Below are 24503 nucleotides of genomic sequence, written 5' to 3' on the forward strand. Positions count from 1 at the left end.
ATTACCCAACAGAGGAGACGTGTAGGAACAGCTGATTTTATTCCAAAATCCTCAGAATCACTACAATTGAACACAGGTGGAGGCTAATTAGCTTGTTGTGTGATTTGGAGGCTAATTAGTTACATCAATTTACAACTGCTATTACTAAAGTGTGTGTACACTTACCCTACCCATTTTGGGGGGTTTGATTTGTAACTACTACTCAGAATGTTTGAGCAATTTGTTTTACTTGGAGGTTGTGTCACAATGTGTAAATATATGTAAATATGTAAATAAATTCTGGTTAATTGTGTCTTCATTTCAGACCGTTAGGCCACAAGATTTGTTACTTTGGAAGGCACTGTATAGCACATCTACATGAGGTTTTTTGGTGACACATACTGTAACTTCCTCCATCCATAAAAGTGTTCAATTTGAAAATTTCAGTTTTGATTAAAAAAAATCTAAAAAATGCGTATGGATCTTAATTAAACAAAATAAGCCAAGATAATTTGGAGAAGTGAATGATTATATATAGCAAGGAATTATGTGGCTGGATACTGCAAAAACACAGTAACTCTAAACATACTGTTAAAGCTGTAAATGAGTTTATTGAGAAGGAGATCTGAAGAGCTGTTAGCCTGCTAATTTACTGTCTATAAATCCAATAGATAATAAGCAGAGTGGTTTAAAAGTTGGAAATCAATGCAATCAGAGGAAGGATCAGAAAGCTCTTTTACCTTGGCATGTAAGAAAAACAACAACTTTCAAACAGGCAGAAAATCACAAAATTGATTGGGAAAATGTATAAAAATTAATTTACTTTATGTCTTTGGGATCGTTTTTTATGTGATTCTCTGACAAAACGTTTTTTAAAATAGTGTCCAAGGAACTCTTTTTACCCAGGACAGGACTAGCATTGCTGTTCTTACTGAGGCCCTGCACTCCTAATTTTAGCAATAAAATGATTTTAATATTTTACAAGTGAACAAACATGTCTCTGAGGCACTTAGTAAATATCAGCATCAAGAAACTATGACTGAATACACACACAGCAGGAATCTCAATATGTACGAAGTGTTAAGCTCAAACTGCAGAATGAGGCAATACCTTACAGTTATTGTGTGCATGTCTGGGAGTTGAAATAGAATCACAATCAACAACACATTAACGCACGTTTAATACAACATTATTAAAATACATTAATATATCAATGCCATAATTTCATGTTGTACAATTGTAAAACTAACCCAAAGACAGACCTGGGCTAATTTAACATTTTTTGAGAGTAAGCAAAGCCTTTAACCCACTTTAAGCAAAACAACGAGATCTTCAATATCTCTGAACCACTGAATATTTAGAGATCAAAATTTAAAGCCGAACAATGTTATTGTTACTAATTTATTATTTATTACTAATTTATTATTAAATAGTAACCGCAGTAGTAACTGTTAGTATTAGTGCTACTGTGTGAGCTATTTTACAGCATGTAAATGTATGTACAGTACTTTGTCTTGGGCAACCTGTCCTCATTCTGAGAGTAACATGTACGTGAATTGTGTAGTATGCAGTGGCCTCTAGTGTTAATATGTATATCCACACTAAAATTGTCTTGATAACGTGCATATAAACTGATGTCAAAACGTACTGAAAATGTACAGATGTAAACACATAAAAAACCAAAATTCCATAGTCAATAGCCAGGATAACCTCAGTTTTCAGGTAGCAATCAAAATTTTTCCTTAATTTAATCTCTTCACATCCCGTACTGAAATTAAACTTTTTTAAAATTAAATGTTAAATTGAACTATGGTTATAAGCAAAATACTTTAAATTTTAAATAAATGAGCCAAACGTCTCAAATCTATAAGTTTATACTCCTTATCGAAAACGTCATTCATTCCTAAAGTTAAATTTCCAATTAGAAAGTTTTCACGTAGTTCGGAGAATGAGAAAAAATATATTTTTCATAATATGATGACGACATACAGGAAACTACCCTAGATTAACTGGTTATTTTATCTTTAGATCTACAATAAAGTCAAACTTTATTGCATGCATTAGAAGCGATACGTGCGAACATTTTAACCTTTAATTCCTAATTAAACCTTTGACATAAAATACTATTAACATAAAATAAGATTAAAAATGTAAAACACACAAGAACAGAAATTGAACCAGTATAAACAAACTGTTGTAATGATGCTGTTTGATAATAGAGTAGATAATAATAGTGATGGTGTAATGATGATACCGTTGCCACTAAGAGGGAGTTAAAGAGAGCCAAATACTTGGTAAGTGCTTTATCTCTCGTGAGTCATGTCAAATTATCAATGTAACTCCCCCCCCCAAATAAAAACACGTGGCATACTGTAAACCCTCCAGTTTGCTTTTATTATGCTTTACGTGATAAAATACAGACAATTTTCAAAACTCTTCACTAAAAAAAAAATAAACCATGGAAAATTAAAACAATCATAAGGCCATCTGTCAGGACGTGATACACTTTTCAATTTAACCAAGGTAAACAGTTCCAGCGTTGAAGTAAAAAAAGTCATCAGTCCAACTGTTTTGCCAGTACAGTTAGAGATTAGAAATGATGTAACGTATGACTCCGACTATTCACTTTTTTCTACAGGTATTTTTGACACAAAATACATTTTAATCAAATAAATTATGCAACATGAGTAAGAAGGCACTTCAGATTTTAACAGCTTTGCGGGCTAGAGCATTTTGCGGATGTAAATATGGGCACACAGAGTTTACCATTCCGGGGGATTCATTCTTTGGACTGTGTTTTTAATTATTTTGAAGTGCACTGTATCCTCACACACTGCGCCTCTTCTCCCTCTCTTATCAGAGCTATATAGCGCTTAACAGGTTATTTAAAATATAAGGTGCTTCAGGTGCTCACACCTGAAGAAGGCTCCACGGCCCAAAAGTTGTGTTTTCTTTCTTCTTTTTTTTTTAGCATGGAATAAACCTATTACTTGTTCCTTTGAAGCCTACGCATAAAATATAGTCTACATTTCAATTCCGCGTGTGTGTGTGTGTGGGGGGGGGGGGTAGTTTTTCACTTAAATTACTCCACTAAATGATCATTTATACATAGGTCTCCTAGACGTCATTGAAGAACAGATTTTGTTTTCTAAATTGATCCGAAATGATCCCAGAGCGGCGCAACGTCCCCGTTGCACTGTAGATCAGGAAGGGATACAAGAAATTGCTTCCCCGATTAAATTAAGAGGATAAATCGCCAGGTGTGCGATCTAGCTAGGACAACACAGTTAGCACCACTTATTATTAAAGACTATCACAATATCCAATGTATTTTTGAACTGAATGATGGGCTCTAGGTGACATATTACATAATTACATAAAGGTAATTATCCAAAGCAACCAAAAATACAAAAGAGCCCTAAGTTTAAATAAGACAGCACTGTTGTGAATCAATATTTGTACGCGTCCGTAAAAAGCAAAAAGTGCCTAAATCTACGTTGTTATTAAGGGGAAGTGGACGTGAATGCAGCCTACTACAGTGCATATTAAATCGTCACAGCTGACGTTTGCAGGCACTGTCAATACTATCAACTATCATAGCTAAAACATTAACGTGGTAGGCAAAATATGAGTGAAATGTAACCATCGTTGAAAACGTTAATATTTCCTTTGATTAACTTGACTTGATTAACATGGACTTCATTTTAATAGCAACTTTATGTATTACACTCAGTGCATTAAGTATAAATGTAAACTGCAAGTACTTATATATATATATCCCGTGCCAACACGCCTATCCAAGTTTTACAAGTGGTTGTAATAATATGAACTAATGCGCTATTGCATTGAAAAATAGAAATGTGTGCCAAGCATTGTGCCACGTCACTCGTATGTCTAAAAGCTCACATTTACAACAGAACAATCAGAATAAGGCTGCTAAAGAAATAGATGCTAATATCAAAAAAGCTATCTACGACAAAACGCTAATCATATATTTTTTATATAGTAAGTGGCAAAAAGTACAGCGGCATTTTTTAGAAAGTGTTTTGTTGCCAATAAGACGTACAAACAATAAATATTCTCCATCAGAAATATACCGGTGATTTCGCCAGAAGCATTTGTTTAAGATGTGCTACTTCAGCACAGAGCGATGCCAGCTGGTTTCTCAAATGCCCAGCTTCAGCCTTATCTCTTGTATCCTTTGCGTAACATTGGACCCTCTGGTATTCTCTGCCATCGTGGTCGAAACCCTGACTGGAAAATTCTCTGGAAAACAATGGTGATAGATGATTTTCAATTTTATCATCAACTAGATTGGTTTCCACGCAGTCTAAAGGCCCACCTTGTTCTCCTGGTGGAATGAAGTGTTCCGAGTTTGTTAAACTACAATTCAGGACGCGATCCTCCTCCTTCCCACTTTTATTTCCCTGAAAAGCCGAGTTCTTCAGCTTCGATTCATCAAGTGGTTTATTCTTATCCTCTGCGCCACTCAAGCACTTGATTCCAGTGCCTGGATACAAATGTACCCGTTCTGCTTCCGCTACTTTCACAATTGCTGTATTTTGGCTTTTTAATGGTATAACTTTGCATCTTTGGGTACTGATGACTTTGAACCTTAGTTTGTGTGGCAAAAATGGCAAATTCTCTATCCAGTTCAATTTATCAGTGGCTGACGTGTTGTTTTTTGTGTCTTCCTCCGAAGAAAGAGATTCACATCCTTGACTTTGGCGAAAATCTTGAGACGTATTCTTAGCGTGAATATCTTGTGGCACGTCTTTGTGTAAATGCATTTCACCTCCATTTGCAGACTCTAGTAATTTGTGGCTTTCAGGGGCAACGTCATTTGTTGCATGAACATCTAAAGGAGCGATGATTGCATTACTTGAAATGCAAGTTTTATTTAGATCTTCAAAACGACGATGTCCCGTGGGGAAATCAAAAGAGTCACAACTTTTATCCCCAGAAGAAAGTGTGGAGTGCCCATGACCAGGATCATTTCTCTTCAGGAACCGATAGTCATCATTCAGGTCGGGTGCGCACCGGGTAGGTGCGGGCGCACTGAAATTATGAACATCAGCAGAAAAACTGCTTTGTAGATTTAGGTTATCTTCCGACACCACACGAAATGTGTCGTGGTTTGAAACAGCAGAAACATTAACCAGACTTGAGCAATGCTGGAATCTGTCCTGAAACAGAGGTTTGGAAACAACATAATTCGTGAGCAAAGGAGATGCAGTAGGTGAGTGAATTTCAGTTACCTCGTGATGAGCTGGATTAGTTGCAGTGTGCTGCAAAAAGTGTTTTGAAAGGTTTTGTGTAGAAAGCCTTGATTCAGGGATCTCGGTGGTATCTCGCATATTACTGAACCGGTACCGGACAGCGGAGAGCGCTGCCTTTAATTTCTCGTTTTCCCGGAGAAGTTCAACTGCGCGCGTCTCCAAAAGAAACTCCTCCATTCTTCTGCGCTGCCTTGACCGTCTGGCCGCCTCGTTGTTCCTTCTTCTTTTGACCCAGTAAGTGCTGTCTTTTTGGTCATCCGGGGTAAATTCTCTTTTTCTCCGAGATCCGGAATTCCCCCCAGTAGTAGAGTGCGATTTTAATCCAAGGAAAGATCTTGCTAAAAGACTGCAAGGGCTTCGAGGATTTTGTGTGCACGACGAAGGAGTATCGCCGGACTCCTGAGACAGAGGTGAGATAGTCGGAGAAGACATAGCATCTGCAGACACGGGGTTGGATGAGTTCTTTTGGTCTTCAGAGTCAATAAGCATGCCTGTAATTTTGGAATTAACTTCGAGCATAATTCCTGTTGCATTAAACTTCAAATCTGAATTCATAGCTGTTAAAGTGAAACTTATCTTGAGGTTTTAGGTTGCAGCCTAAATGTTTGTGGGACTGACAAATAAGAACATTTTTAGGTCTTTAGCCACGCCCAATGTAGCAAGAACAGGTGTCTAGTAATTCCAGTCTTCAGTTTTTATTTCCTTGATCACATTATTGCATTAACGCACTGAGTCTGCTTAACTGCAAGTGATCTTTTGCCCTTTACTTTCAACACTTAACGTTTGCTGTGTATTCATGCTGGCAAATCCAGGTTATTGTTGTTGTGGACGTTTTTTGTCAGGCTTTGCCGATGCAAGGTAATATCAAAATCGATTATTACGTAATCACTTCCCACAGCACTAATACTTAAATATATATTTAGTATATTCAGTGCAATAATCGGAATCAGCTGGTGTGACTTCATCAGATTAAATAAAATAAAAATGTAATTACAGATCTTTAGTAAATTGACAATTACAAACATTAAGAGGGAGGTACAGTATTCAAAGTCGCCATCAATATTTTAAGAAACGTCAGTAAAGATATGATTGAGTCCTTGAACAAATGCTAATGTTATTAATGGAACAATATGGTAAAGTAAAAACGGTTAACAGTGGGATTGCAAATAGATAAATAACTAACAGATAGTCATGGTAACCAATGAGAAACATTGCCATTATTACTTTTAACTCTACTACATGCTGTGTCAAACGAGGTCAGTATTGTCGGACGTAATGATTTGTAAGCTCTTCAGTCAGTGCTCATCTTTGCATTACGCACATTTGCCCTAACAATATCATAATTTTAGTAGTTTATCCCTGCCGATAAATACAATGCTATAGTGAACAGGAAATAGCCAAACACCACCACACTGATCCAGTAACTAGAGTTAATACCATTGTCAAAGGTAGACTTGACGTATACTACGTCATTGGACTACACACAGTAATTCAAGTTCACATTAAAAAAGCCCCAGTATAATCATTTATAACATTCTAAAGTACAAGAATAAATTTACCACATTATATTTTTGTGGAATAGGTTTTAAAAATAAAGCTTGCATAAAAAAAACACTTCCAAAAATATATATTAAAAATTTAAATAGTTAAAACAAGACATGTTTTAGTAAAAGTGTTCACATTTTAAAACTGCATTGCAAGCAAACTAAGAAGAAGCATTTGCCCATTTCTGTTACATCAAAGTTGCTTGGAATTTCACTCATTTGTATATTTTCAAATGAATTACATTGCAAACTTGTCAGCAAGACAAAATTAACTTATCTCAGGACATTACTTTGAAGCATGGGAACTAAATTATTGGGCAAAGAATGACAACTTTAAAAAGTGTTCCACGTGATAACAGAAGGTAAAAAAGTGACAGAAGAGCTGAGGCACCTTGATCTGAGGCAACATCAGGCTGGTTTGCAATGTTTTCCTTCTATTGTTTTTAAATGCGAGAACAGGAGACATTCCTTTACCCAGAGGGTTGAAGGAGTGTGGAACAATATTCTTACCCATGTGGTTGAAGCAGGTACTTTGGCCTCATTTAAGGAATGGCTGGATGAGATCCTTGGATCAATAAACTACCAACTACCAAACGGGTAAGATGGCCTCCTCCTGTTTGTAACCTTTCCTATGTTCTTATGTCTTAAGGTTTAAACATTGATCAGAATAGAATGCACTGCTTCAGCTAAACTGTTTTAAAAACATATTTTGGGGGGTTAGAAAAGCTCAATTTGTCTGGACTCTGAAAGGCTAAACTAGCAGGCTGTAGCTATTTGACCAGGGCTTTGGTACAGAGCAAGAAAAAAAGAAATTTGATTCCTTTGCAAAACAAGGGCAAGGAAAAACATTTCACCTTATCAATGGGTCAACCTTAGTTTTGCTGGTCCTGGAATCTGTCCGGGTGCTTAGGTGAGAAATCTTGGAATCATTTGTGGGCAACCGAGCTGCTCAGATTGTAACCAGTATTGGTTTGGTTCATTTGTACTAGTTCCCAGTCGATCTCAAATAAGATTCCATTTAGAGTTAGTCACTTTCAGGAGCTTGAACAGTTTGGCATTGACTACACCAGGGACACAACTCCCTATAACATGTCATTAAGACGTCAATATAAGGCTCCAGACATCAGGAGATTGTGCTTCCTGTTCTGTTCCTAGACTGTAAAGTGATCTCCCAACCAATAATAGATCTTTCAAGGCAGCGAGCCTTTGCTTTTAATTCTATTTTCTGTTTTAATTTGGGCATACTATACCTTGTTTTATTTGATTTATTGTACAACATCTTGAGGTGATGTACCATAAATAATGCAATACAAAATTCAAAGTTATTACTCCATGATTCAAAATTCCATTCCTATTCACAGGCAGTAAGGTAGCTAAGGACATATTAAATAGTTTCTTAAAGTGTTCAAGTTTATTGTACATACTGCATGTTCCTTATTTTTGTAGCAAATAAGTACTATTCCGTTTTACCTTAACATTGCCACTTGCCAGTAAATTAAACAGCACAGCAATGCATATAAAGTACTGCATGGATGTTCAAGTAATTCAGAACATATACAGTAACAGTGCCCCCTTATGGTAATTTTATTGCTTCATGTAATTCCTGATGTTATGTCATTTGTTACCATCAATAGCAGTATTTGTGGACAGATGCATATTTCATATTGAAGAAAATCTAAACAAGGCTACATACAAATCTGAATTTTATAACAATTTCAAAAACTATGTGCGCAAAGACAGCACATGAAAAAGACACCACTATTTTTGACATCTGGAAGAGAGCAAAACAAACCAATACATTTATGAAATGCCTAGTCAGTTTAATTTTTAACTTGTGACAATTTCACTTGTGACATTTGAGAATAACACTGGAATAAAAAAATAATCAGGGTTCCAGCAACTTGGTTGTTTGCCTTCTAATAGTGAATGCAGATTAAATTGTGCACTCGCAGAGTATTTAAAAAGGCACGTCTTTGTGGCCACCTAGCTCTGTAGCTCCTCAGATAATGACAGAGAACTGTCGATTACATTTGTAGCGTTCTGCATCATGGTGGCTACAGACAAAAGTTTGATACGTGCAAACTCCATGTCCCAAATGAAAAGGGGTCTTGCAGTCAGAAAACAATAGGAGCTTGTTATAATATATATTTATATAAGAACTAAGTGCTTTAAAAAGCAAAACTGCAAAAAAGTTGGATTGACACATCAATACATCAAAAAATCAGTTTGTAAGATGTGTGGTGGGTATATTCATTGATGAACCATTAACGTTTCACAGGCACTTTGGAAAACACTGTGGATGTTTGCATTGCGATGTTTGTGTTTCATAAGTCAAGAAATTCTCCACATTTCTAAAAAAAAAAAGTTCCAGTCCATCAGCGGGCTTGTTGATTAAGTATTCAGTCAAGTCAAGGGATGATAGTAAATGCACAAACCTCCCAACTTGCAGTTCCAAAATATACATCTAGCATATACAAACGTAAAAAGTAGCAATAGTAAACATCACTCTCTACTTTTCTTTTTTTTTTCTGAGACACTTTCTTCTTTAATATTTTTATTTTCTAATGTTGTAACATGAAAAACTTCCACTGCAACACGCCTCTGTTGGACCTCATTTTTTACCACTTGAAGCTCATTACACTCCTTTACTTACCTGAATCATTTTTAATCGTGCTACAAAATACTTTTTCTCTGTGCAGTTTTTGGAATGGATTTATCGGACCAATTGGGATTCTATTTTCTAACATGTGCTGACTAAGCAAATTAACTTTAAACTATTTCTATCCATTTTCTACTGCCCCCGTGTCCTTCCTAACACATTCTACTGCCATTGAGATCAGTTCTATTCTTTTGTAGTCTGCTTTCCTGAAACTAAACCTTTGTTGTGGGCTCCACCTATAATGTTTCAAAAACAACTTCAAAGCATACCCTGTTATGATCCCAGTTTCCTAATGGGTCCCTCATCTCCACTTTTCTTACCCTGTCTTTGTTTGAAAACACTACATCAATCCCAGCATTAACTCTGGTAGATGTCCAGACAAACTGAATAAGGAGCAATCGTTAGTGATGACTACTCTGAGATTTGCAGTTGCTGACAACCCTGAAAGCTTTTTTTAATGTTTTCATTTTGTAAGTGGATTCTGAGATCCTTGATTCCTCATCTAGGTTATATTTGTCGTTTCTTAAACAAGTGGAAACATGAAAGAAATCCTTGTTTAATTGAAAGCATGCACCTTCGTTACTCACATAAGCAACAAGTTCTTGTCACCAAGTAACATGCACAAATCGAACAATGAAACGACAGGCATTAACTACATTTTTGCATTAAAGGGGTGCTATTTAATTAAAATGGACAGCATAGCTGTTAGGTACTTTAACAAGTCTCAGGTGTTCAAAAAGTGGGAACATACAGTTATTATTACTGTACGTTTCTTACCGATTCAACTGCAACTTCAAACACCAGGTGTTTCACTGTGTTGAGCTGGGTGGAAACACTACATAAGAGTTCTGGCAGGAATAGTGGTGACTCTGACAATTAGGGGAGCATACTTCCATGAATGTATGACCTGCCAGTTCCTCCATCTCATGGTGTTCTCTCTGTTCCTCTGTTCCTGACCCTGTAACTTCATTTTTTCAATGAGGAACTGGATTTTGTGGCAGTTTTCACAGATGTAGTCTGGTTGATTTTACAAGCTGCAAACCAAAGGCTTAGAGACATTTTTTAAGCAGGATTAATAGGAAATTGTATAAATCCCACTTTGTATGCTTTCCTAATTTCTATATGTTTTCCTAATTTATACATGTTCCTTATTTCTCCATAGCTGCTTAAATGCAATTAGCCTCTCTGCCTGCAACTGACACTTAATAAAGTCTATCTGTGACACACTGGCAAGCAAACTGCTTGTTCCCTTCTGCTGTATTGTATCTAGAAAAGTAATCAACATATTTCCACCCCGGACCAGTCTTGTTTTATGACTCAGTACTTAGAAGATGTATCTGTAAATGTCAATTTCATGTTATACTGCATATTGTACCTATAGTTTCATAAGAATTATGTAAACATCAAGGTGTAGAAGAATGATTTATTAGTAAACTGTCATGTAACAAAATATATTTTACATCTTCTTAGGTAATTTAATCCACTCAATTAAATCAGAAATTGAATTCCACTCTATTGTAATTGCAATGTAGGATGAATTTATGGGGGGGGACAAATACACTTTTCAGTCCCAATTCTGCTCCATGTTCATTATTAAAATGTTACAGGATGAGGCAGGCTACTGAAATGTACTGTGTCAGTAATCATTCTAAATGTTCTGTGAGTCCACTATATTTCAGCACATAACCACCTATTTGAATACAGAGCTTAATTTCCTGTAATATACTGTAACACAAAAGCAAATAAAGCACTTAACTTTTTGAAGACACCCACTCATTGGAGATCTAAGTAATGTATCATTTTATTGAATATTCCACGTGGCTGGATGTACAAAATATATGGCTAAACTGTGTGGCGATTACAAAAAAAAAGAATATCACATTCGTGAGTTTTACAAGAACACATTTTTTGAAAAATGCAAGGACCTGTTGGCTAAAAAAAGTACATAAAAGACAATACCACTGAATAACAAACCCCATCTGAACAGAAGAGAGGAAGCATTTAAATTACATCAAATTGAAATAAAAATTGGAGAATCTCGAGTACGTCGGAGAAAAAGGCTTTTAAATTACACATCTGTACAGGGTTTAAAACGATAAAAGACGCAGTACCAGAACAAAACTTGCCTTGGTATATGTGTTTGATGTTGAAACTTTTCAGCCACTTCATTGTGTAGGAAGGCAGTCACATTTCCAAATGATAGCAAAGAAAGCTATTCCTCCTCCCAGTTTTCTCTTTTACTTTAAAAGTCATGAACAGCAATTTCAGGTTGAAATGCCGAAATTCCAGTCTCTAGTAAAGACCAGGGTTTCTTCTCAACTGCTTCCTTTTTAAACTGAATTCCAGGGGGAAAAAACGTGGCCTTAAAAAGTTAAATCATTTGTAGTTCAGAAAGGCATTAACATCTAAATACAATCTTAAAATCTTCTTATTTTCCAGGATTCCAATCTTTTTGCCCATTTTGAGGCTGAAGAATTGAATATATCCTTTAAAGAAGTGTAAATGTGTGTATAAAACGTAAGATCACTTTTTTCTCATCTGAACATCAGTTCATGTCCACAGTGAATAAATCCTTACCTTGTTGTATGCAACAACAGCAAAAAACAAAAACCTCAAAAATGCAACTCTACAAATCCGCTATAGACAAATTTTGCATTATGTTGCACAGCAACAGTAAGAAAAAAAATTCTTCTGAATGACTCTGCAACACTTCCACTAAAAAAAAAATATTGTACACCCTTTGCGCCTGCACACATTTCCTCTGGGTGAACACGTGATTCTTCATTGCTGTTCCAGAGTCACCTGTGCTCAGGATCCATGTAAGAGTCACCACAATCCACAATCTGAATCTCAGTAATGACTGATTTGAAACACTGCTGGAGTATAAATGCAGATCACTATAAATAACAATTCAGTTTGAGTTAACAATGAATGCAGATCATTCCCTTCACTTAAGTTTTTTTTTCTTTTTGTAGGTTTTGCTTTTGTTACCACAAAATGTCACAGTTCTTGTTTTGGTCTCCGCTACTACATTACTCTCTATGCTTCAGACTGCATCTCGGGGTCCTCTGTATGTAGGGTGTCATTGTCGCCGAGCAGCTCTGTTTCGGGGACAGACACATCCTCGTTGTGCAGAGCAGTCTGGGAAGATCCATCTGCAACATCTTCCTCAACGGCCTTTCCATCCTCCGTGAGCAAAGCCGCTCGCTCAGTCATTGAAGCGTTTGACGGGGCCGTCGTGACGTAGCCAGTGCTTGTGGAACCACTTCCGCTATGATGTGATCCAGCTTTGGGCACCATTTGTGGATGCATCTGCTGTGGAGGCATCTGCATAGGGATCTGCATAGGGTAGAAGTTTTGTAAATAGGCTCCATAGGCTGGCATGGGCTGATAGCCGTTGACGGGAATGTACAGCTGAGGAGGGACCATGGGACGGATCTGACCCTTCATGGAAATGAACTGGGGCTGAGGGAAAGGCTGGGTTTTTTGTTTGGGGCCAACATACCGCGCCGTGCTGACATTACTGACGGGGCTGGTGCTGAGAGAGCTGGTTTGGGTTGTATTGCTGGCCCCCGAGGTTTGAGCCGAGCTGTTGTAATTGGACAGGCTCTCCCACGTCCGTAGTCTGGTGTGGATGTCTTTGAACCTGGGTCTTCTGACAGGGAATTCATTCCAGCACTCCAGCATGAGGGTGTAGATCCAAGCTGGGCAATCATCAGGGCAGGGCAGGACCTGTCGGTTCCTCACCATCTCAATGACATCTTGGTTGGAATAGCCGCAATATGGCTGCAGGCCATAGCTGAAGATTTCCCACAAGACCACACCATAGGACCAAATGTCTGAATCCACTGAAAATTTGCCATACATGATAGCCTCTGGAGACATCCAACGGATAGGAAAAGGATTTCCTCCCATCAGCTTGTAGTAATCAGCTGAGTAGACTTCACGGAAAAGGCCCAGGTCTAAGATCTTCACGTTGAGTTTATCGCACACTAAAATGTTTCGGGTGGCCAGGTCTTTGTGCACCACATGATGGCTGGAAAGGTACTCCATCCCGGCGGCTATCTGCGTCACGATGTGGAGGAAGTCAGCTTGTTCCAAGGTGGATTTCACCGTCTTGTCATCATCAGTGCTGCCCACGTCTGAATGGGGGGACCTCATGACCAGGAACTCGTGGAGGTCCCCATGTCCGGAGTAGCTGAAGATCATGCTCATGGGCTGCTCCTTAGTGACCACACCCAGCAGACAGATGATGTTGGGATGCTGCAGCCGGGACCTCATCAGAGCTTCATGCTTAAACTCCTCCCTCAGGGTCAATTCAGCTTTATCCTTTACCGTCTTGATGGCAACTACTTGGGTCTGTTCCCCAGGTGCTGTGCCATAAAGATGTCCCTTGTACACTTTCCCAAATCTGTCTTCACCGAGCTCCTCCATGAAGCGCACAGCAGACAGGTTGATCTCCCGGAGTTTTCCCTACGTAACACAAAATGATATTTTGCTTATTAGCAATGATTTAAAATAACTAGGACCTATAAAATATATTTACAGTCTATAAAGGATATATCATTTAAATTTAGGTAAAATCCTCACTACATTTACATGGGTCATGTTTGGAGTAATACATGCAAAATCAAGACATATTTACAGATCCAATTGCTTATTTCTTTGAAGTGCCTTAGTACTGTTGCTACATGCTTTGATTGTCCAGAATATGTTCTGCACAATTAAGTCCAGCACAAAATGTGAACTACCTTAAGTAGTTTGAAAGAGACAACACCATCTGGCAAACATGTATATTTAGATTCAGGTAATGTGGATTAACGTTTGTATACCAAAGTATCATCATAGTCATAATCACGATGACTGTAACAACTGACAATGAATGATTATGTATATACGCCTCCAGAAAAGTAAATCAAAATAACTTTGAGACAGGAACAGTTGCACAATGGTTAGTATTGCTGCCTTGCAGCGCTAGGGCCTTTGGTTTAATTCCTGGGGTGCTATCTGTGTAGAGTTTGTTTGCTCTCCGTGTTCATGTGGCTTTCCTCTAGGATTCAAGTTTCCTCCTACAGTCCAAAGATACACAGCTAGGTTAACAGGCTTCTGGGAAAATTGGCCGCGGTATGAGTGTGTCTGTGTGAGCCCTGCAGTAGACAGTCCTGTTTACGGTGTACCCTGCCTTGCACCCCTTGTTTGCTGGGATAGCTCTGCCACTTGTACTGGATAAAGTGGTCAGAAAATGGGTAGATGGATGAATGAGTTCTACTGTGATTTTTATTTCTGTTATTTCCTTACATTAAAAACTAACCACATTGGTATCAAACAATACATATACATGAAGCTCCACAGCATGTTTAATTCAATAGTAATAAGTGCATCATTTTATGCAGCAATTTAAAATGGGTGCAGTATACTCATATTTAAAGCTCAACTTTGTGTTACCTGGTGCTTGTGCTGGTTAATGAGGGGCAGCTCCATGTCCTGGCTGGGTGATGCCATTAACTGCCTACGAGGAGGAGTGTCAGAGGAGGCCTTCTGTTTGTTCCGGCACATGCAGATGAGGAAGAACAGGCAGGCGATGACAAAGGGGATCGCTATGCTGGGAATCAGAATGTAGAGGATCTCCATTTTATGGTTTTCTCGAGGTTCTGCAAACCAAAGGGAAACAGCATTAATTAATTTAATGCCATGAAATTTAACTGGAGTGCATCCGCAATCGACTTTAGAATTAGTGGGTCACTAAGTAAATGTTATGTGCTTGTGCGCTATTCTCCAGAAACCCCAGTGGATGCTTTCCGGTAAACCACATTCAGATTCTGTGCCAGGAATGGAAAGGTTTTTTTTTGCATCTCATCCATATAACATTTCAGCATATTGCTCTCTTTTATTTGGGAAAGAAAGAAACTATGAAGTCTACATGTATTCCAGAATAACCATTTTTTTCAAGACATGGAGCACTGGAACACAATGTGTAACAGACTATGTTCCTAAAAAGGAGATTTCAGGTAAGCTATCATTGTAATAATTCAAAAACACTGTTAAATGAAGCCTCATCATAATGTAATACAAGAAATGCTTAACTAATTCTTCCCTAGGAGGCTTTACATGGCTTGGCACATCAGTACTGTCTGACTTACTATCATCCTACTCCCCATCTTGCAGCTTTTGTTCGTCTAATTGTGGTCCCCTGTTTGTCTCCCAGGCCCCTCTACCCTCTCTGGGTGACAAGGCCTTCTCCTGCTATGCCCCAAAGCTCCAGAATTCTATCCCTATGGGTATCAGAGAGTCACCTTCCCTGGGCACTTTCATATCAGGACTCAAAACCTTCTTCTTTACACTGGCTTTTATTTAACTGGTCCTGTGTCTGCTGCATTGCTTTCCAAACCCTAATTGTAATTGGGTAATCCTGATGTCTCCTCTCATTGTGTACTTTTTTTTTAACTGTCAAGCACTTAGAAAAGACACATTTTAAGGTGTTATATAAAATAGTTTATTATTAAGAAGTACCAAAACATCTATGCTAGACACGTTGCAAAACAACAACATTTCCAACCCAGCATTGTCGTTCTCCCATATTTTGTATTGTCCACTTACTGCAGGCAGGAATGTCACACAGATCTACGCGCACATTCTCGTCCAGTGTAAAGCACCAGGGAGCTTCCATCTGGCCGGCTGGGTTCCGGCAGTAGTTGTGTCCTCCTCCCAGCTCCGGGAACTCCACGCCCGTCAGGTGGTGGCTGTGAGGGAACTGGGCGTTCCAGCGCTGGCACTTGTACCCTGACTTGGTCACGCTCGCCGTGCCCCTGTAATCCGCTCCACTGCCGTTGTAACACTTGTGATCTGGAGGAGGATCTTTCACAAGGATTAAAAATTAAGAGAGGAAAAAGAAAAGCGTAAAACCAAATAAAAAAAAATACACCAACAGGCTGCCACAAAACTCATCTTGGGACGACTGGATAAGTGCGATTCTAGGAAAATTGAAAGACAAAGAGGAGGAAAACTCTTAGATGTACAGTATGTTAGCTTCCCCGATTGATAACATGGTTGTTTTCAGTGAATGAAATAAAAAATACATTTGTGCTCTCACCCTTAATCCACCAGTTCTTAGTAGTGTAATATAACTCAAGTCACAAGGCTACTGGGGACTTCAACTCTTCCAAGGACTTTGATTAGGAGGAAAAACTACTGAGCTGGGGGTCATGGACCCTTTCTGTGGCTGCAGTGAATTGGCCACGTCTGGAAAGCATTTTTGCAAAGCCTTTGAGAAAGCAGTATCACATTTCCCATTCTGCAGTGGTAATCCTACTTAAGCCCGCAATCACGCCAAATTCCTTAGACTGTTATTTATAAAGGAAATCAGAATATCTCTGGTGCTAATCTATTTTTCTTACCAGATTTTCTTCCTGAAATAAACAAATTACGGCCCTTTGCGGATTGTGGCTGCGGGAACCTTCCTCCGCAACAATTCTGCTGCGGCCCACATCCTTGTAAACTTTTTTGGTGTATGACAAAATGACAGGGGGGCACGAACTTCTCGCAGCAGAGTAAATTAAAAAAGGTATGTTGGTGCCACCTCTAGGGGGCGCTGTGGAGAACTGTGCCCCTGAAGCAGGAAGCTGTCTCAGACCTCTCTTCGACTTCGCAAGGACCGTCAGCAGAGGTGGCAGATCTCCAGATGACCTAGTCAGAGACACGGCCGCAGTGAGCCCCTCTGGCCTCCGAGCTCTGTGGCACTTACATGTTTTCAGCTTGTCCACCGGGACGCCGATCCGCATGCAGCTGGCGGCCTCGGGGGAGTCTGGCAGGGGCAGCGCCTCGCAGCTGGGCAGCTCCAGCTGCATGAGAATGGCCCGGTTGGACCGGGCGATCATGTACTCAGTGCGGCACAGGTCGTTCTCCAGCACCTCGCACTCGTCGCGGCACAGCTCCCGCTGCCGGGGGTTACGGGAGCCCTCGTCACACAGCGGGAAGACGTAGTGGCAGAAGGAGGGGATGGCAAACTGGGAGCACTGGTCTGACAGGTGAGTGGAAGTTCCTATCATGGTGAAAGCAGCTGTGCCACAATAGAAGGAGAAAGAGAAAACTATTGGCATCTGAATTGAGGCTAAAAAAACATTTGTTTTTTTTATTTGGAGGGGGTGGGAAGATACAAATTTACATTAAGCCTTTTAAACTTGAAATGAGTAGGAATTTAACTACTGCTTTGTTTGCAATTTCAGCATCGAAGATTTCTTTCCATGTGAACACTGTTTCACATCAGTAAGGGAATATTAGGTAGTGCAAAGATTCTTTACTTATCACATCCTATAACTTCTGTTTTTAAACACCAAATTTGTGATGGGACTTCAAACTAGAAGCCAAAACACGAACTGTTGGTATTGAGTAATCTGTGACTATTTGTTTTTAATTTTTGATACAAAAATAATTAGTTAAAATTGATTTAAGAACCCAGATAATGATGCATCATCATAGTGTGAAGTACAACTCTGGAGAAGTTCTAATACCCAAACCATAATGCAGTTACAGACAACATCTAACAATGTTGTTAAACAACAGCAATAATACTCCAAGCTACTTTGAAAGGGGTCCTGGTCTTTTCAAGTTCAAGAGAAAGTCCTACAACCCAGAGGATTCGTGTCAGATTGTATGTTGCATTGAGAACTGATATTCTGCTGCGTCTGCATTTTAATAGTTCCCATCTTTTTCACAAGGGGTCTCTCTTTGCCATCTAACGTAAAATAGTGTATTTCTGAACTTAAACTTGAAATGCAGTATTTTAATAGCTTGATATCAGTTTAAACTTGGAGATAGTTTCCAGAGCAATATCTGTACTCTCACAGAAAGGTCTGACTTCTGATAGCCCAGAAATCTGGTACAGCTAGTGAAGTAGGAAATATTAACAGCTTTGCATAATGCAGTTATTTCTCTGTATTGAACATATATTAAAATGTTCATTTACTATATATTATTCAACAAAATTGAATCTGTGAACTATAATGCAAGTGTTTATAGTTTATCCAAACATATTTAATAATAAGTGTTTTATTAAGACAAATCTTAACCTATTCTCATCTATCCAAATAGTAATGAAAATAGAAAATGTATTTTTTATGGGTTTCTGAATGGCTTAATAATCACTCAGCTGAAATACTGATATTGGCCCTTCAAGACCACGTTTAATTGAAGGAACTTTTAGTATGGAATATACTGCATTGCTTTGACTGCTACATATGTGCTTGGAAAGTGTACACAGTCCTCAAACCCTATGTTGACACAAAGCTGATGACAGTAAAACAAAGATGATTAACAACCAACAATTCAATTTTTTAAATTATTCTCATAGGGTGCTACTGTTCGTTGGTACTGTATTGCAAAATTTGGGAAATGTTTTGAGAGAGAATTTAAAACTGCATGTGTTTTGTGAAGGTAGTGTGACACACAAAATGCTTTCCCTTAACATTACTTTGAGCTGTTATGTTGTTAAATGTTCATGTCAGGAAAAAACAATCTGTCAACAGCTAGGCCATAGAAACTAAACGATTTCAACTAATACATATTTCAAAATGCCAATAAAAAGTTTACCCTGCAAAATTTAAAGATTCTTATGTTCTTGCTATGTTTCAATAATCTTTAAAAAACATTTACAGTAAGTTGGAAACTGGTAACTTAATATCACAAGGGAAAAAAGAGAGATCACAATTCTAACAGGAAACACCAGATCTAGCAGCTTCATATTTATTATACATAACATTTTGCAACCAATAAAAACAGATCTAGGTTTTAATTTAGCAACTGTGCTTAAAGAGAGATCAAATGAATACTGAATTGTTGATTCTTAAATCAATTACATTTCAATGTATGTTGGGCAAATATTTACTTTTTTAAAATGGTATTTGATCGGTACCTGGAATATATTAAACTTAAACCAGTAGTTGCTTTCATGGATTTTAACATAAGAGAAAGATGTATTTGTATCTGGAAAATGTCCAAAATAATCTCACAAAGTATTTAAAGTTGGATTACTTGCTCTGTCCAATAAGAACAAATTACCCAAATTTGTAAATAAAAAAACCCAGAAACACTTTCCAACATTTTGAGTACTCAGCACATTTCATTTTAAGATATGATGATACGATGAAACACTAGTTTTAGGGGGAACAAAATTCTATATTCCCTTCGAGACAAAATAATTAGCTGTGGCTGCACCCCAAATTACATACAAAGTGCGGTTTGGTAACGAGTCATAGTAATTTTACCCTAAAACCTGGCTGAAGTTACTACTGTGTACCCAGATAATAAGACATACAGAGATTTACCAAGTATGTAAAGAATTTAAATGCAAACAAACAATGTGTCTGATTGAATTAAAAACCTTTTTTTAAACTGGGTAAAAGACAACTTCATATACAAAAAGGACTGGTGATTAAGCACTCTCCTGGAAGCCTGGAACAGTACAACAAATACCATCTACGTGCATTTGAGAGTAGGAACAAATGGTTATTGTTCTGCTAGAGGCATGCCATTCCTACCAGTTATTCGGTTTTCACTTTCCCCTTGCATCTGGAGCGACTCCACGTAAATGCTTCTGTTTCCAATGAATCGCGCACATGCGATTCCTCGGTATGGCTGACAGAATCCTTTTTCATGAAACTTGTCCCTTTGAAAACACAAATGGATTCCATAAGTATAACAGCAAATGTCAGGTCCCCAAAGGAAACGGCTCTCATCTGCGTCCTTGTACTCCACTTCAAACCCTTCTCAGCAAGCAGCATTCATGTCTTTTTATCCCTGCCTTTACCTCACGGAGGAAAATCTCTAGAGACCAACAGGTAACAATATTATTCACCCCTTACAGTATATGGTTCCAGACACTCCTATCTGAAACTTCAAAAAAGATCTAAAAGCAGCCTCCCCACACACACCAATAACTCCAAGCGGAATGAATTTCTTTTTCATTATATTCTTATGCGTTTGAGTCCACAATAGAGACATTTTTATTCCCGTATTATTGTTTTATCCAGATGTAGTATGGACTACAGTGTTTGTTCAAACAGCAATTACTTACATCTATTTCTGGCACGATGTTCGACTGACATTTTAGAGTAACCCCCACAAAGTTCCAGAAGTTAAAATGTCCACTGGGAGGAAGCCTGAGGCCAGAGACTTTAAAGATCCTCTGATAAAAAAAACACTTGCTTCAGAAGTCATGTAGCTTGGTATAGAAATGTTCTGTAAATTTCAATTATATTAGGCTTTTCTGATATTGATGGTTTTTGCACAATTAAAACTTTCATAGCTTGGACCATTTTAATTAATAAGGCATGACATGAACATGTCCTGTCTTCATTCGATGTGTTAGGCCCGTTTTCTCCACTACAAACAAGCTGTGCTAATACTGCTGGACTATGGCATACAGCTGACCAATTTATCAACTGGAAGTGGTTTAAAACTTTCAGTTCCACAACTGCTACCATATTGGTTTCTGTGTTGTATTTTAATTTTAAATTCTGCAGATTGTTTTTGTAACTGAAGCTCCTTTTGAAAACTTCCCAATCAAGCTGACATTAGGTTTGCATTTTAATTAGCCCTCTTGCCAAGGATGTACTAATCTAAGTTCCTCATTAGATAAGATCCATATGTACCACAGACCCATACTAGCACAAGAATTAATCAAAGTCAGTCAGGGGGTATTGAGCAGAACTGTTGTTCTCCTAGAAAACAGCAAGTAATTCCATTCTAAAGAGTTAGGGCTACCACCTCCAAATAAGCACTCCCAAAGCAATACTTTTTATGAAGAAATGTCACTTAAATAATTAAAAAAACTAAAATGTAAACATAAACATAAGCACCATTGCAATATTAAACATGCAAATATACAATTTACTAACATGATTATCACAAAACATTCCAGTTGTGGCGGTGAATTGTGTGGAGTAACAGGTACAATCTCTACACAGCCTCTCAGAATGTTAGCCTGTCTCTAAACTGTGAGTGTACACATGGTAATATTTACATAAAACACCTCACAGATAAACCAAACAGCTGAAATCGGTAATACACCTAACAGAGCAGTACAGTGGCGCAGGGGCGCAGAGGTTAGCAGTACTGCCTTACATAGCTGGGGTTGTGGGTTCAATTCCTGAGGTGCTATATGGGTGGAGTTTGTAGGTTCTCTCTGTGCTTGTGTGGGTATCCTCCCACTTTGCAAAAACATACTGGTAGGTTAATTAGCTTCTGGGAATACTGGCTCTGGTGTGAGTGTGTGTGGTGTGTCAGTGTGTGCTCTGCAATGGACTGGCGTCCCACCCAGGGTGTATCCTGCCTTATGACCATTGCTTTTTGGGGTAGACTCTGGCTCTCCTGTGACCCTTTAAGGGTAAAGAGATTAAAAAGGGATGGAGGGATACAAATGACATACACAAGCTATTCATGTTAGAAAATATGCTTTCAGGTGAATTAATTTCCACTTACATTCAAGTCACTCTTTGCCATGCCCAGCAGCACAAGTAACTATAAGCAAGGAAACAAGCTAAATGCCCCTTTTTTCCCCAAACTAAATGCCCTATGCATTTACAGGCTAAATGCCCCAAGTTTTTCCAAACCTCAGGTTAACTCACAGATTGTTAAAACTGATTTTATTAAGTGTTAATTTTCGCAATGACTTCATAGACTAATTTTTGTAAGGCATAGGCCCAGGCCTTATCAAAACCTCAAAATTACAAAATTACAATCCTTGTTCTTGAAGGCAGCTTTTGTGTGCTAGGGTCTTCTTTATGTAGTCAGCGTGCCATCAAGTACTGAATTTCAACTTGTTGTGGGACCTTATCTTAGTAAGAACTAAGAGTAAGCCTATTTTCCAAAGAGAGACTGAGAAAGGTAATTAAAATCATAGCCACCATCGACCTAAATACTATTCAAGTAACTACTTTATTAAATTTAACAAATACCACATCGTCACATGAAGTATAAAATCCTCTCTGTAGCTCAAAATAAAATATTCAGGTTTTTGTTCTTCATCTTGTTCATGGATTTTTTGGAAATGTACGATCATATGCTTTTTTCCAAAAACTATAGGATCTGCATAAGCAATAGACATGTTATTATTATTACAGTGGTTGGGACTGAGGGATTTCGGATATAGTGTTGGTTAATCCCTGACTGCCAATGTGCAGACCTTGGAATGACATGGCTCCAACAGATGGGATTGATCTCCAGTTTTTTCTATCCTCAAATCCAACATGACAATGAGGCAAGAATATTATTTGCTGACAAGTAGTTTACATTTCTTAGGGAGACCCTTCAAAATTGAAAACTGAAGCAATGTTCAGAGAAATATAGTCTAACAAACATATGGTTGGAAAGTTTCATCTTTCTTTTAAAGAATTACAGTATTACATACAGTATTTACCTTGTGCCAGCGGTGTTTAACTCTGGTCCTTGAGGACAACTGTTCAACAGGTTTTAGAGAGGTAACTCTCTAACTCTCAAGCCTCTTAAGAACAAGGAAAGACTAATAAGCCCAAATAAGCAAAGAATGTACTCAATTAAGTGGATAAAAAACTAGGAATGTTTTGGCCCTCCAGAACTGCATTACGCTTTGAAAAATTAACTAAAAAAACTAAAAGTTTATTACTTAAAGAAGCAGATCAATTTGAAGTTCTTACTTAACAAAGAGGCACATCTTTTTGTGTCTATCTCCAAAGCTAGACCTTTTTTTGTATTCAATAATGCTCAAACTTCAGGCCTATCTCATTTGCGAATATTCAAATTTAACAAGCCTTAACCCTGAATTTAAAGACTGGATCTTTACGAAGGAGCTGTATACTAGCACTAAGAAAAGGACTGATCACATTGTTCATATAATTTTAATTCTCTCTAGAAACCCTGTAAATATGAGAATGAAAAAAAAACTGTGAGTAAAACTGCTGTTGGATCTATTTTAATCCACTGATAGACCTGTGTGAGTAATGTCAAATTACCCATGAGAAATGTCTTACTCCAGCAAAGAAAATAAAAATTCCACACAGGGTATCTGAAAATAAAGACTGTCACTTTAAATGCACTTGGCAATTTCACCTCCTACTGATAAGCAGTATAAAAGCAGACTACCAATGAAGTTTAAATAACACAGAAATCAACACAAATAAAAATGAAAGGCTGTGTACCGTCCATCATCTTTCACAGCTCTTGTTATAAGAGTTAAAGGAAACTGGGGGAAGGGAGATGTTTTCTTCAAGTTCCACAGTAGAGTTTAACTACAGTTTAAATAGTGCAGCTTTAAAAGAAATGAACAAAAGCTTGAATATGATATGGAAAATCTGTGAAAGCAATTCATTCTGCCTTCTGTTTTAATGTGTGCCAAACTAGCTCTAATGCACACCTTAAGTCTTTAATCTGTGTGAAACTCTATCCCAAAGCCTAATCCACAAGATGAGGTATTTACTTATAAATCTCACTAATCCTCGTGCTAAATGTGCCAAATAAAAACACGACACCATTTCTCCTTGAATGTACCATAACAATGAATTTGTACCCAAAACTCCCAACATGATTTATGTATTTAAACATCACACATTTCTGCTCTAAAGTACTGTTCTAACACTGTTAATCATTATATCATAAAAAGCAAGACTTTAGACTTGTCATAAATGTAATCTTTAAAGTAAACTAAGATTATTGAAATTTCACTTGTTTTATGTCAATCATAGTGAAACTGAAGAGTGAAATCCACAGAGAGGAACCAATACAACCTGCTTATTAAGAAAGAGAACAATGCCTCTGTGCCAATAAACTACATTGAGAAATGCAGTCTCTCAAAGACAGACCGTGATCTCCGAGACCAAGAATCGTGACACCTCATCAAGATAAGTGTGATTATCTGACCAGAAGTTTAGTTACTACACAACTCCATTTGCGGTAATTGTTGGCTATCCGACAGCACAACACTACACTGAAGTGAACCCCTGGAATTTCACTTACTGCTCTTCCTACATGCTCATCCCAACATAACATTCCAGTAGGACAGGCTGTTCTTGCGCT

The 24503-nt window shown here is 38.0% G+C and overlaps 1 protein-coding gene across 2 annotated transcripts in view; it reads right to left on the bottom strand.

Moving 5' to 3' along the window:
• Positions 1-11244: 11244 nt before the first annotated feature.
• Positions 11245-24503, bottom strand: part of ror2 (receptor tyrosine kinase-like orphan receptor 2) — a 100472-nt gene continuing 87213 nt past the window's right edge. The window contains exons 5-9 of one of the 2 annotated variants that reach the window (XM_088629814.1): positions 19994-20121; positions 17203-17517; positions 16059-16304; positions 14907-15112; positions 11245-13934 (exon numbers count right to left, since the gene is read on the bottom strand). In XM_088629814.1, coding sequence (XP_088485940.1) covers positions 12501-13934; positions 14907-15112; positions 16059-16304; positions 17203-17517; positions 19994-20121 — 2329 coding nt within the window. In that variant the 3' untranslated portion in view covers positions 11245-12500. Of the gene's footprint in view, positions 13935-14906; positions 15113-16058; positions 16317-17202; positions 17518-19993; positions 20122-24503 lie in introns of both variants that reach the window. The other variant, XM_088629813.1, reaches the window with a different exon arrangement.

This window comes from Lepisosteus platostomus, chromosome 4 (genome assembly GCF_059453375.1).
Source record: "Lepisosteus platostomus isolate fLepPlt1 chromosome 4, fLepPlt1.hap1, whole genome shotgun sequence".
Taxonomy (NCBI): domain Eukaryota; kingdom Metazoa; phylum Chordata; class Actinopteri; order Semionotiformes; family Lepisosteidae; genus Lepisosteus; species Lepisosteus platostomus.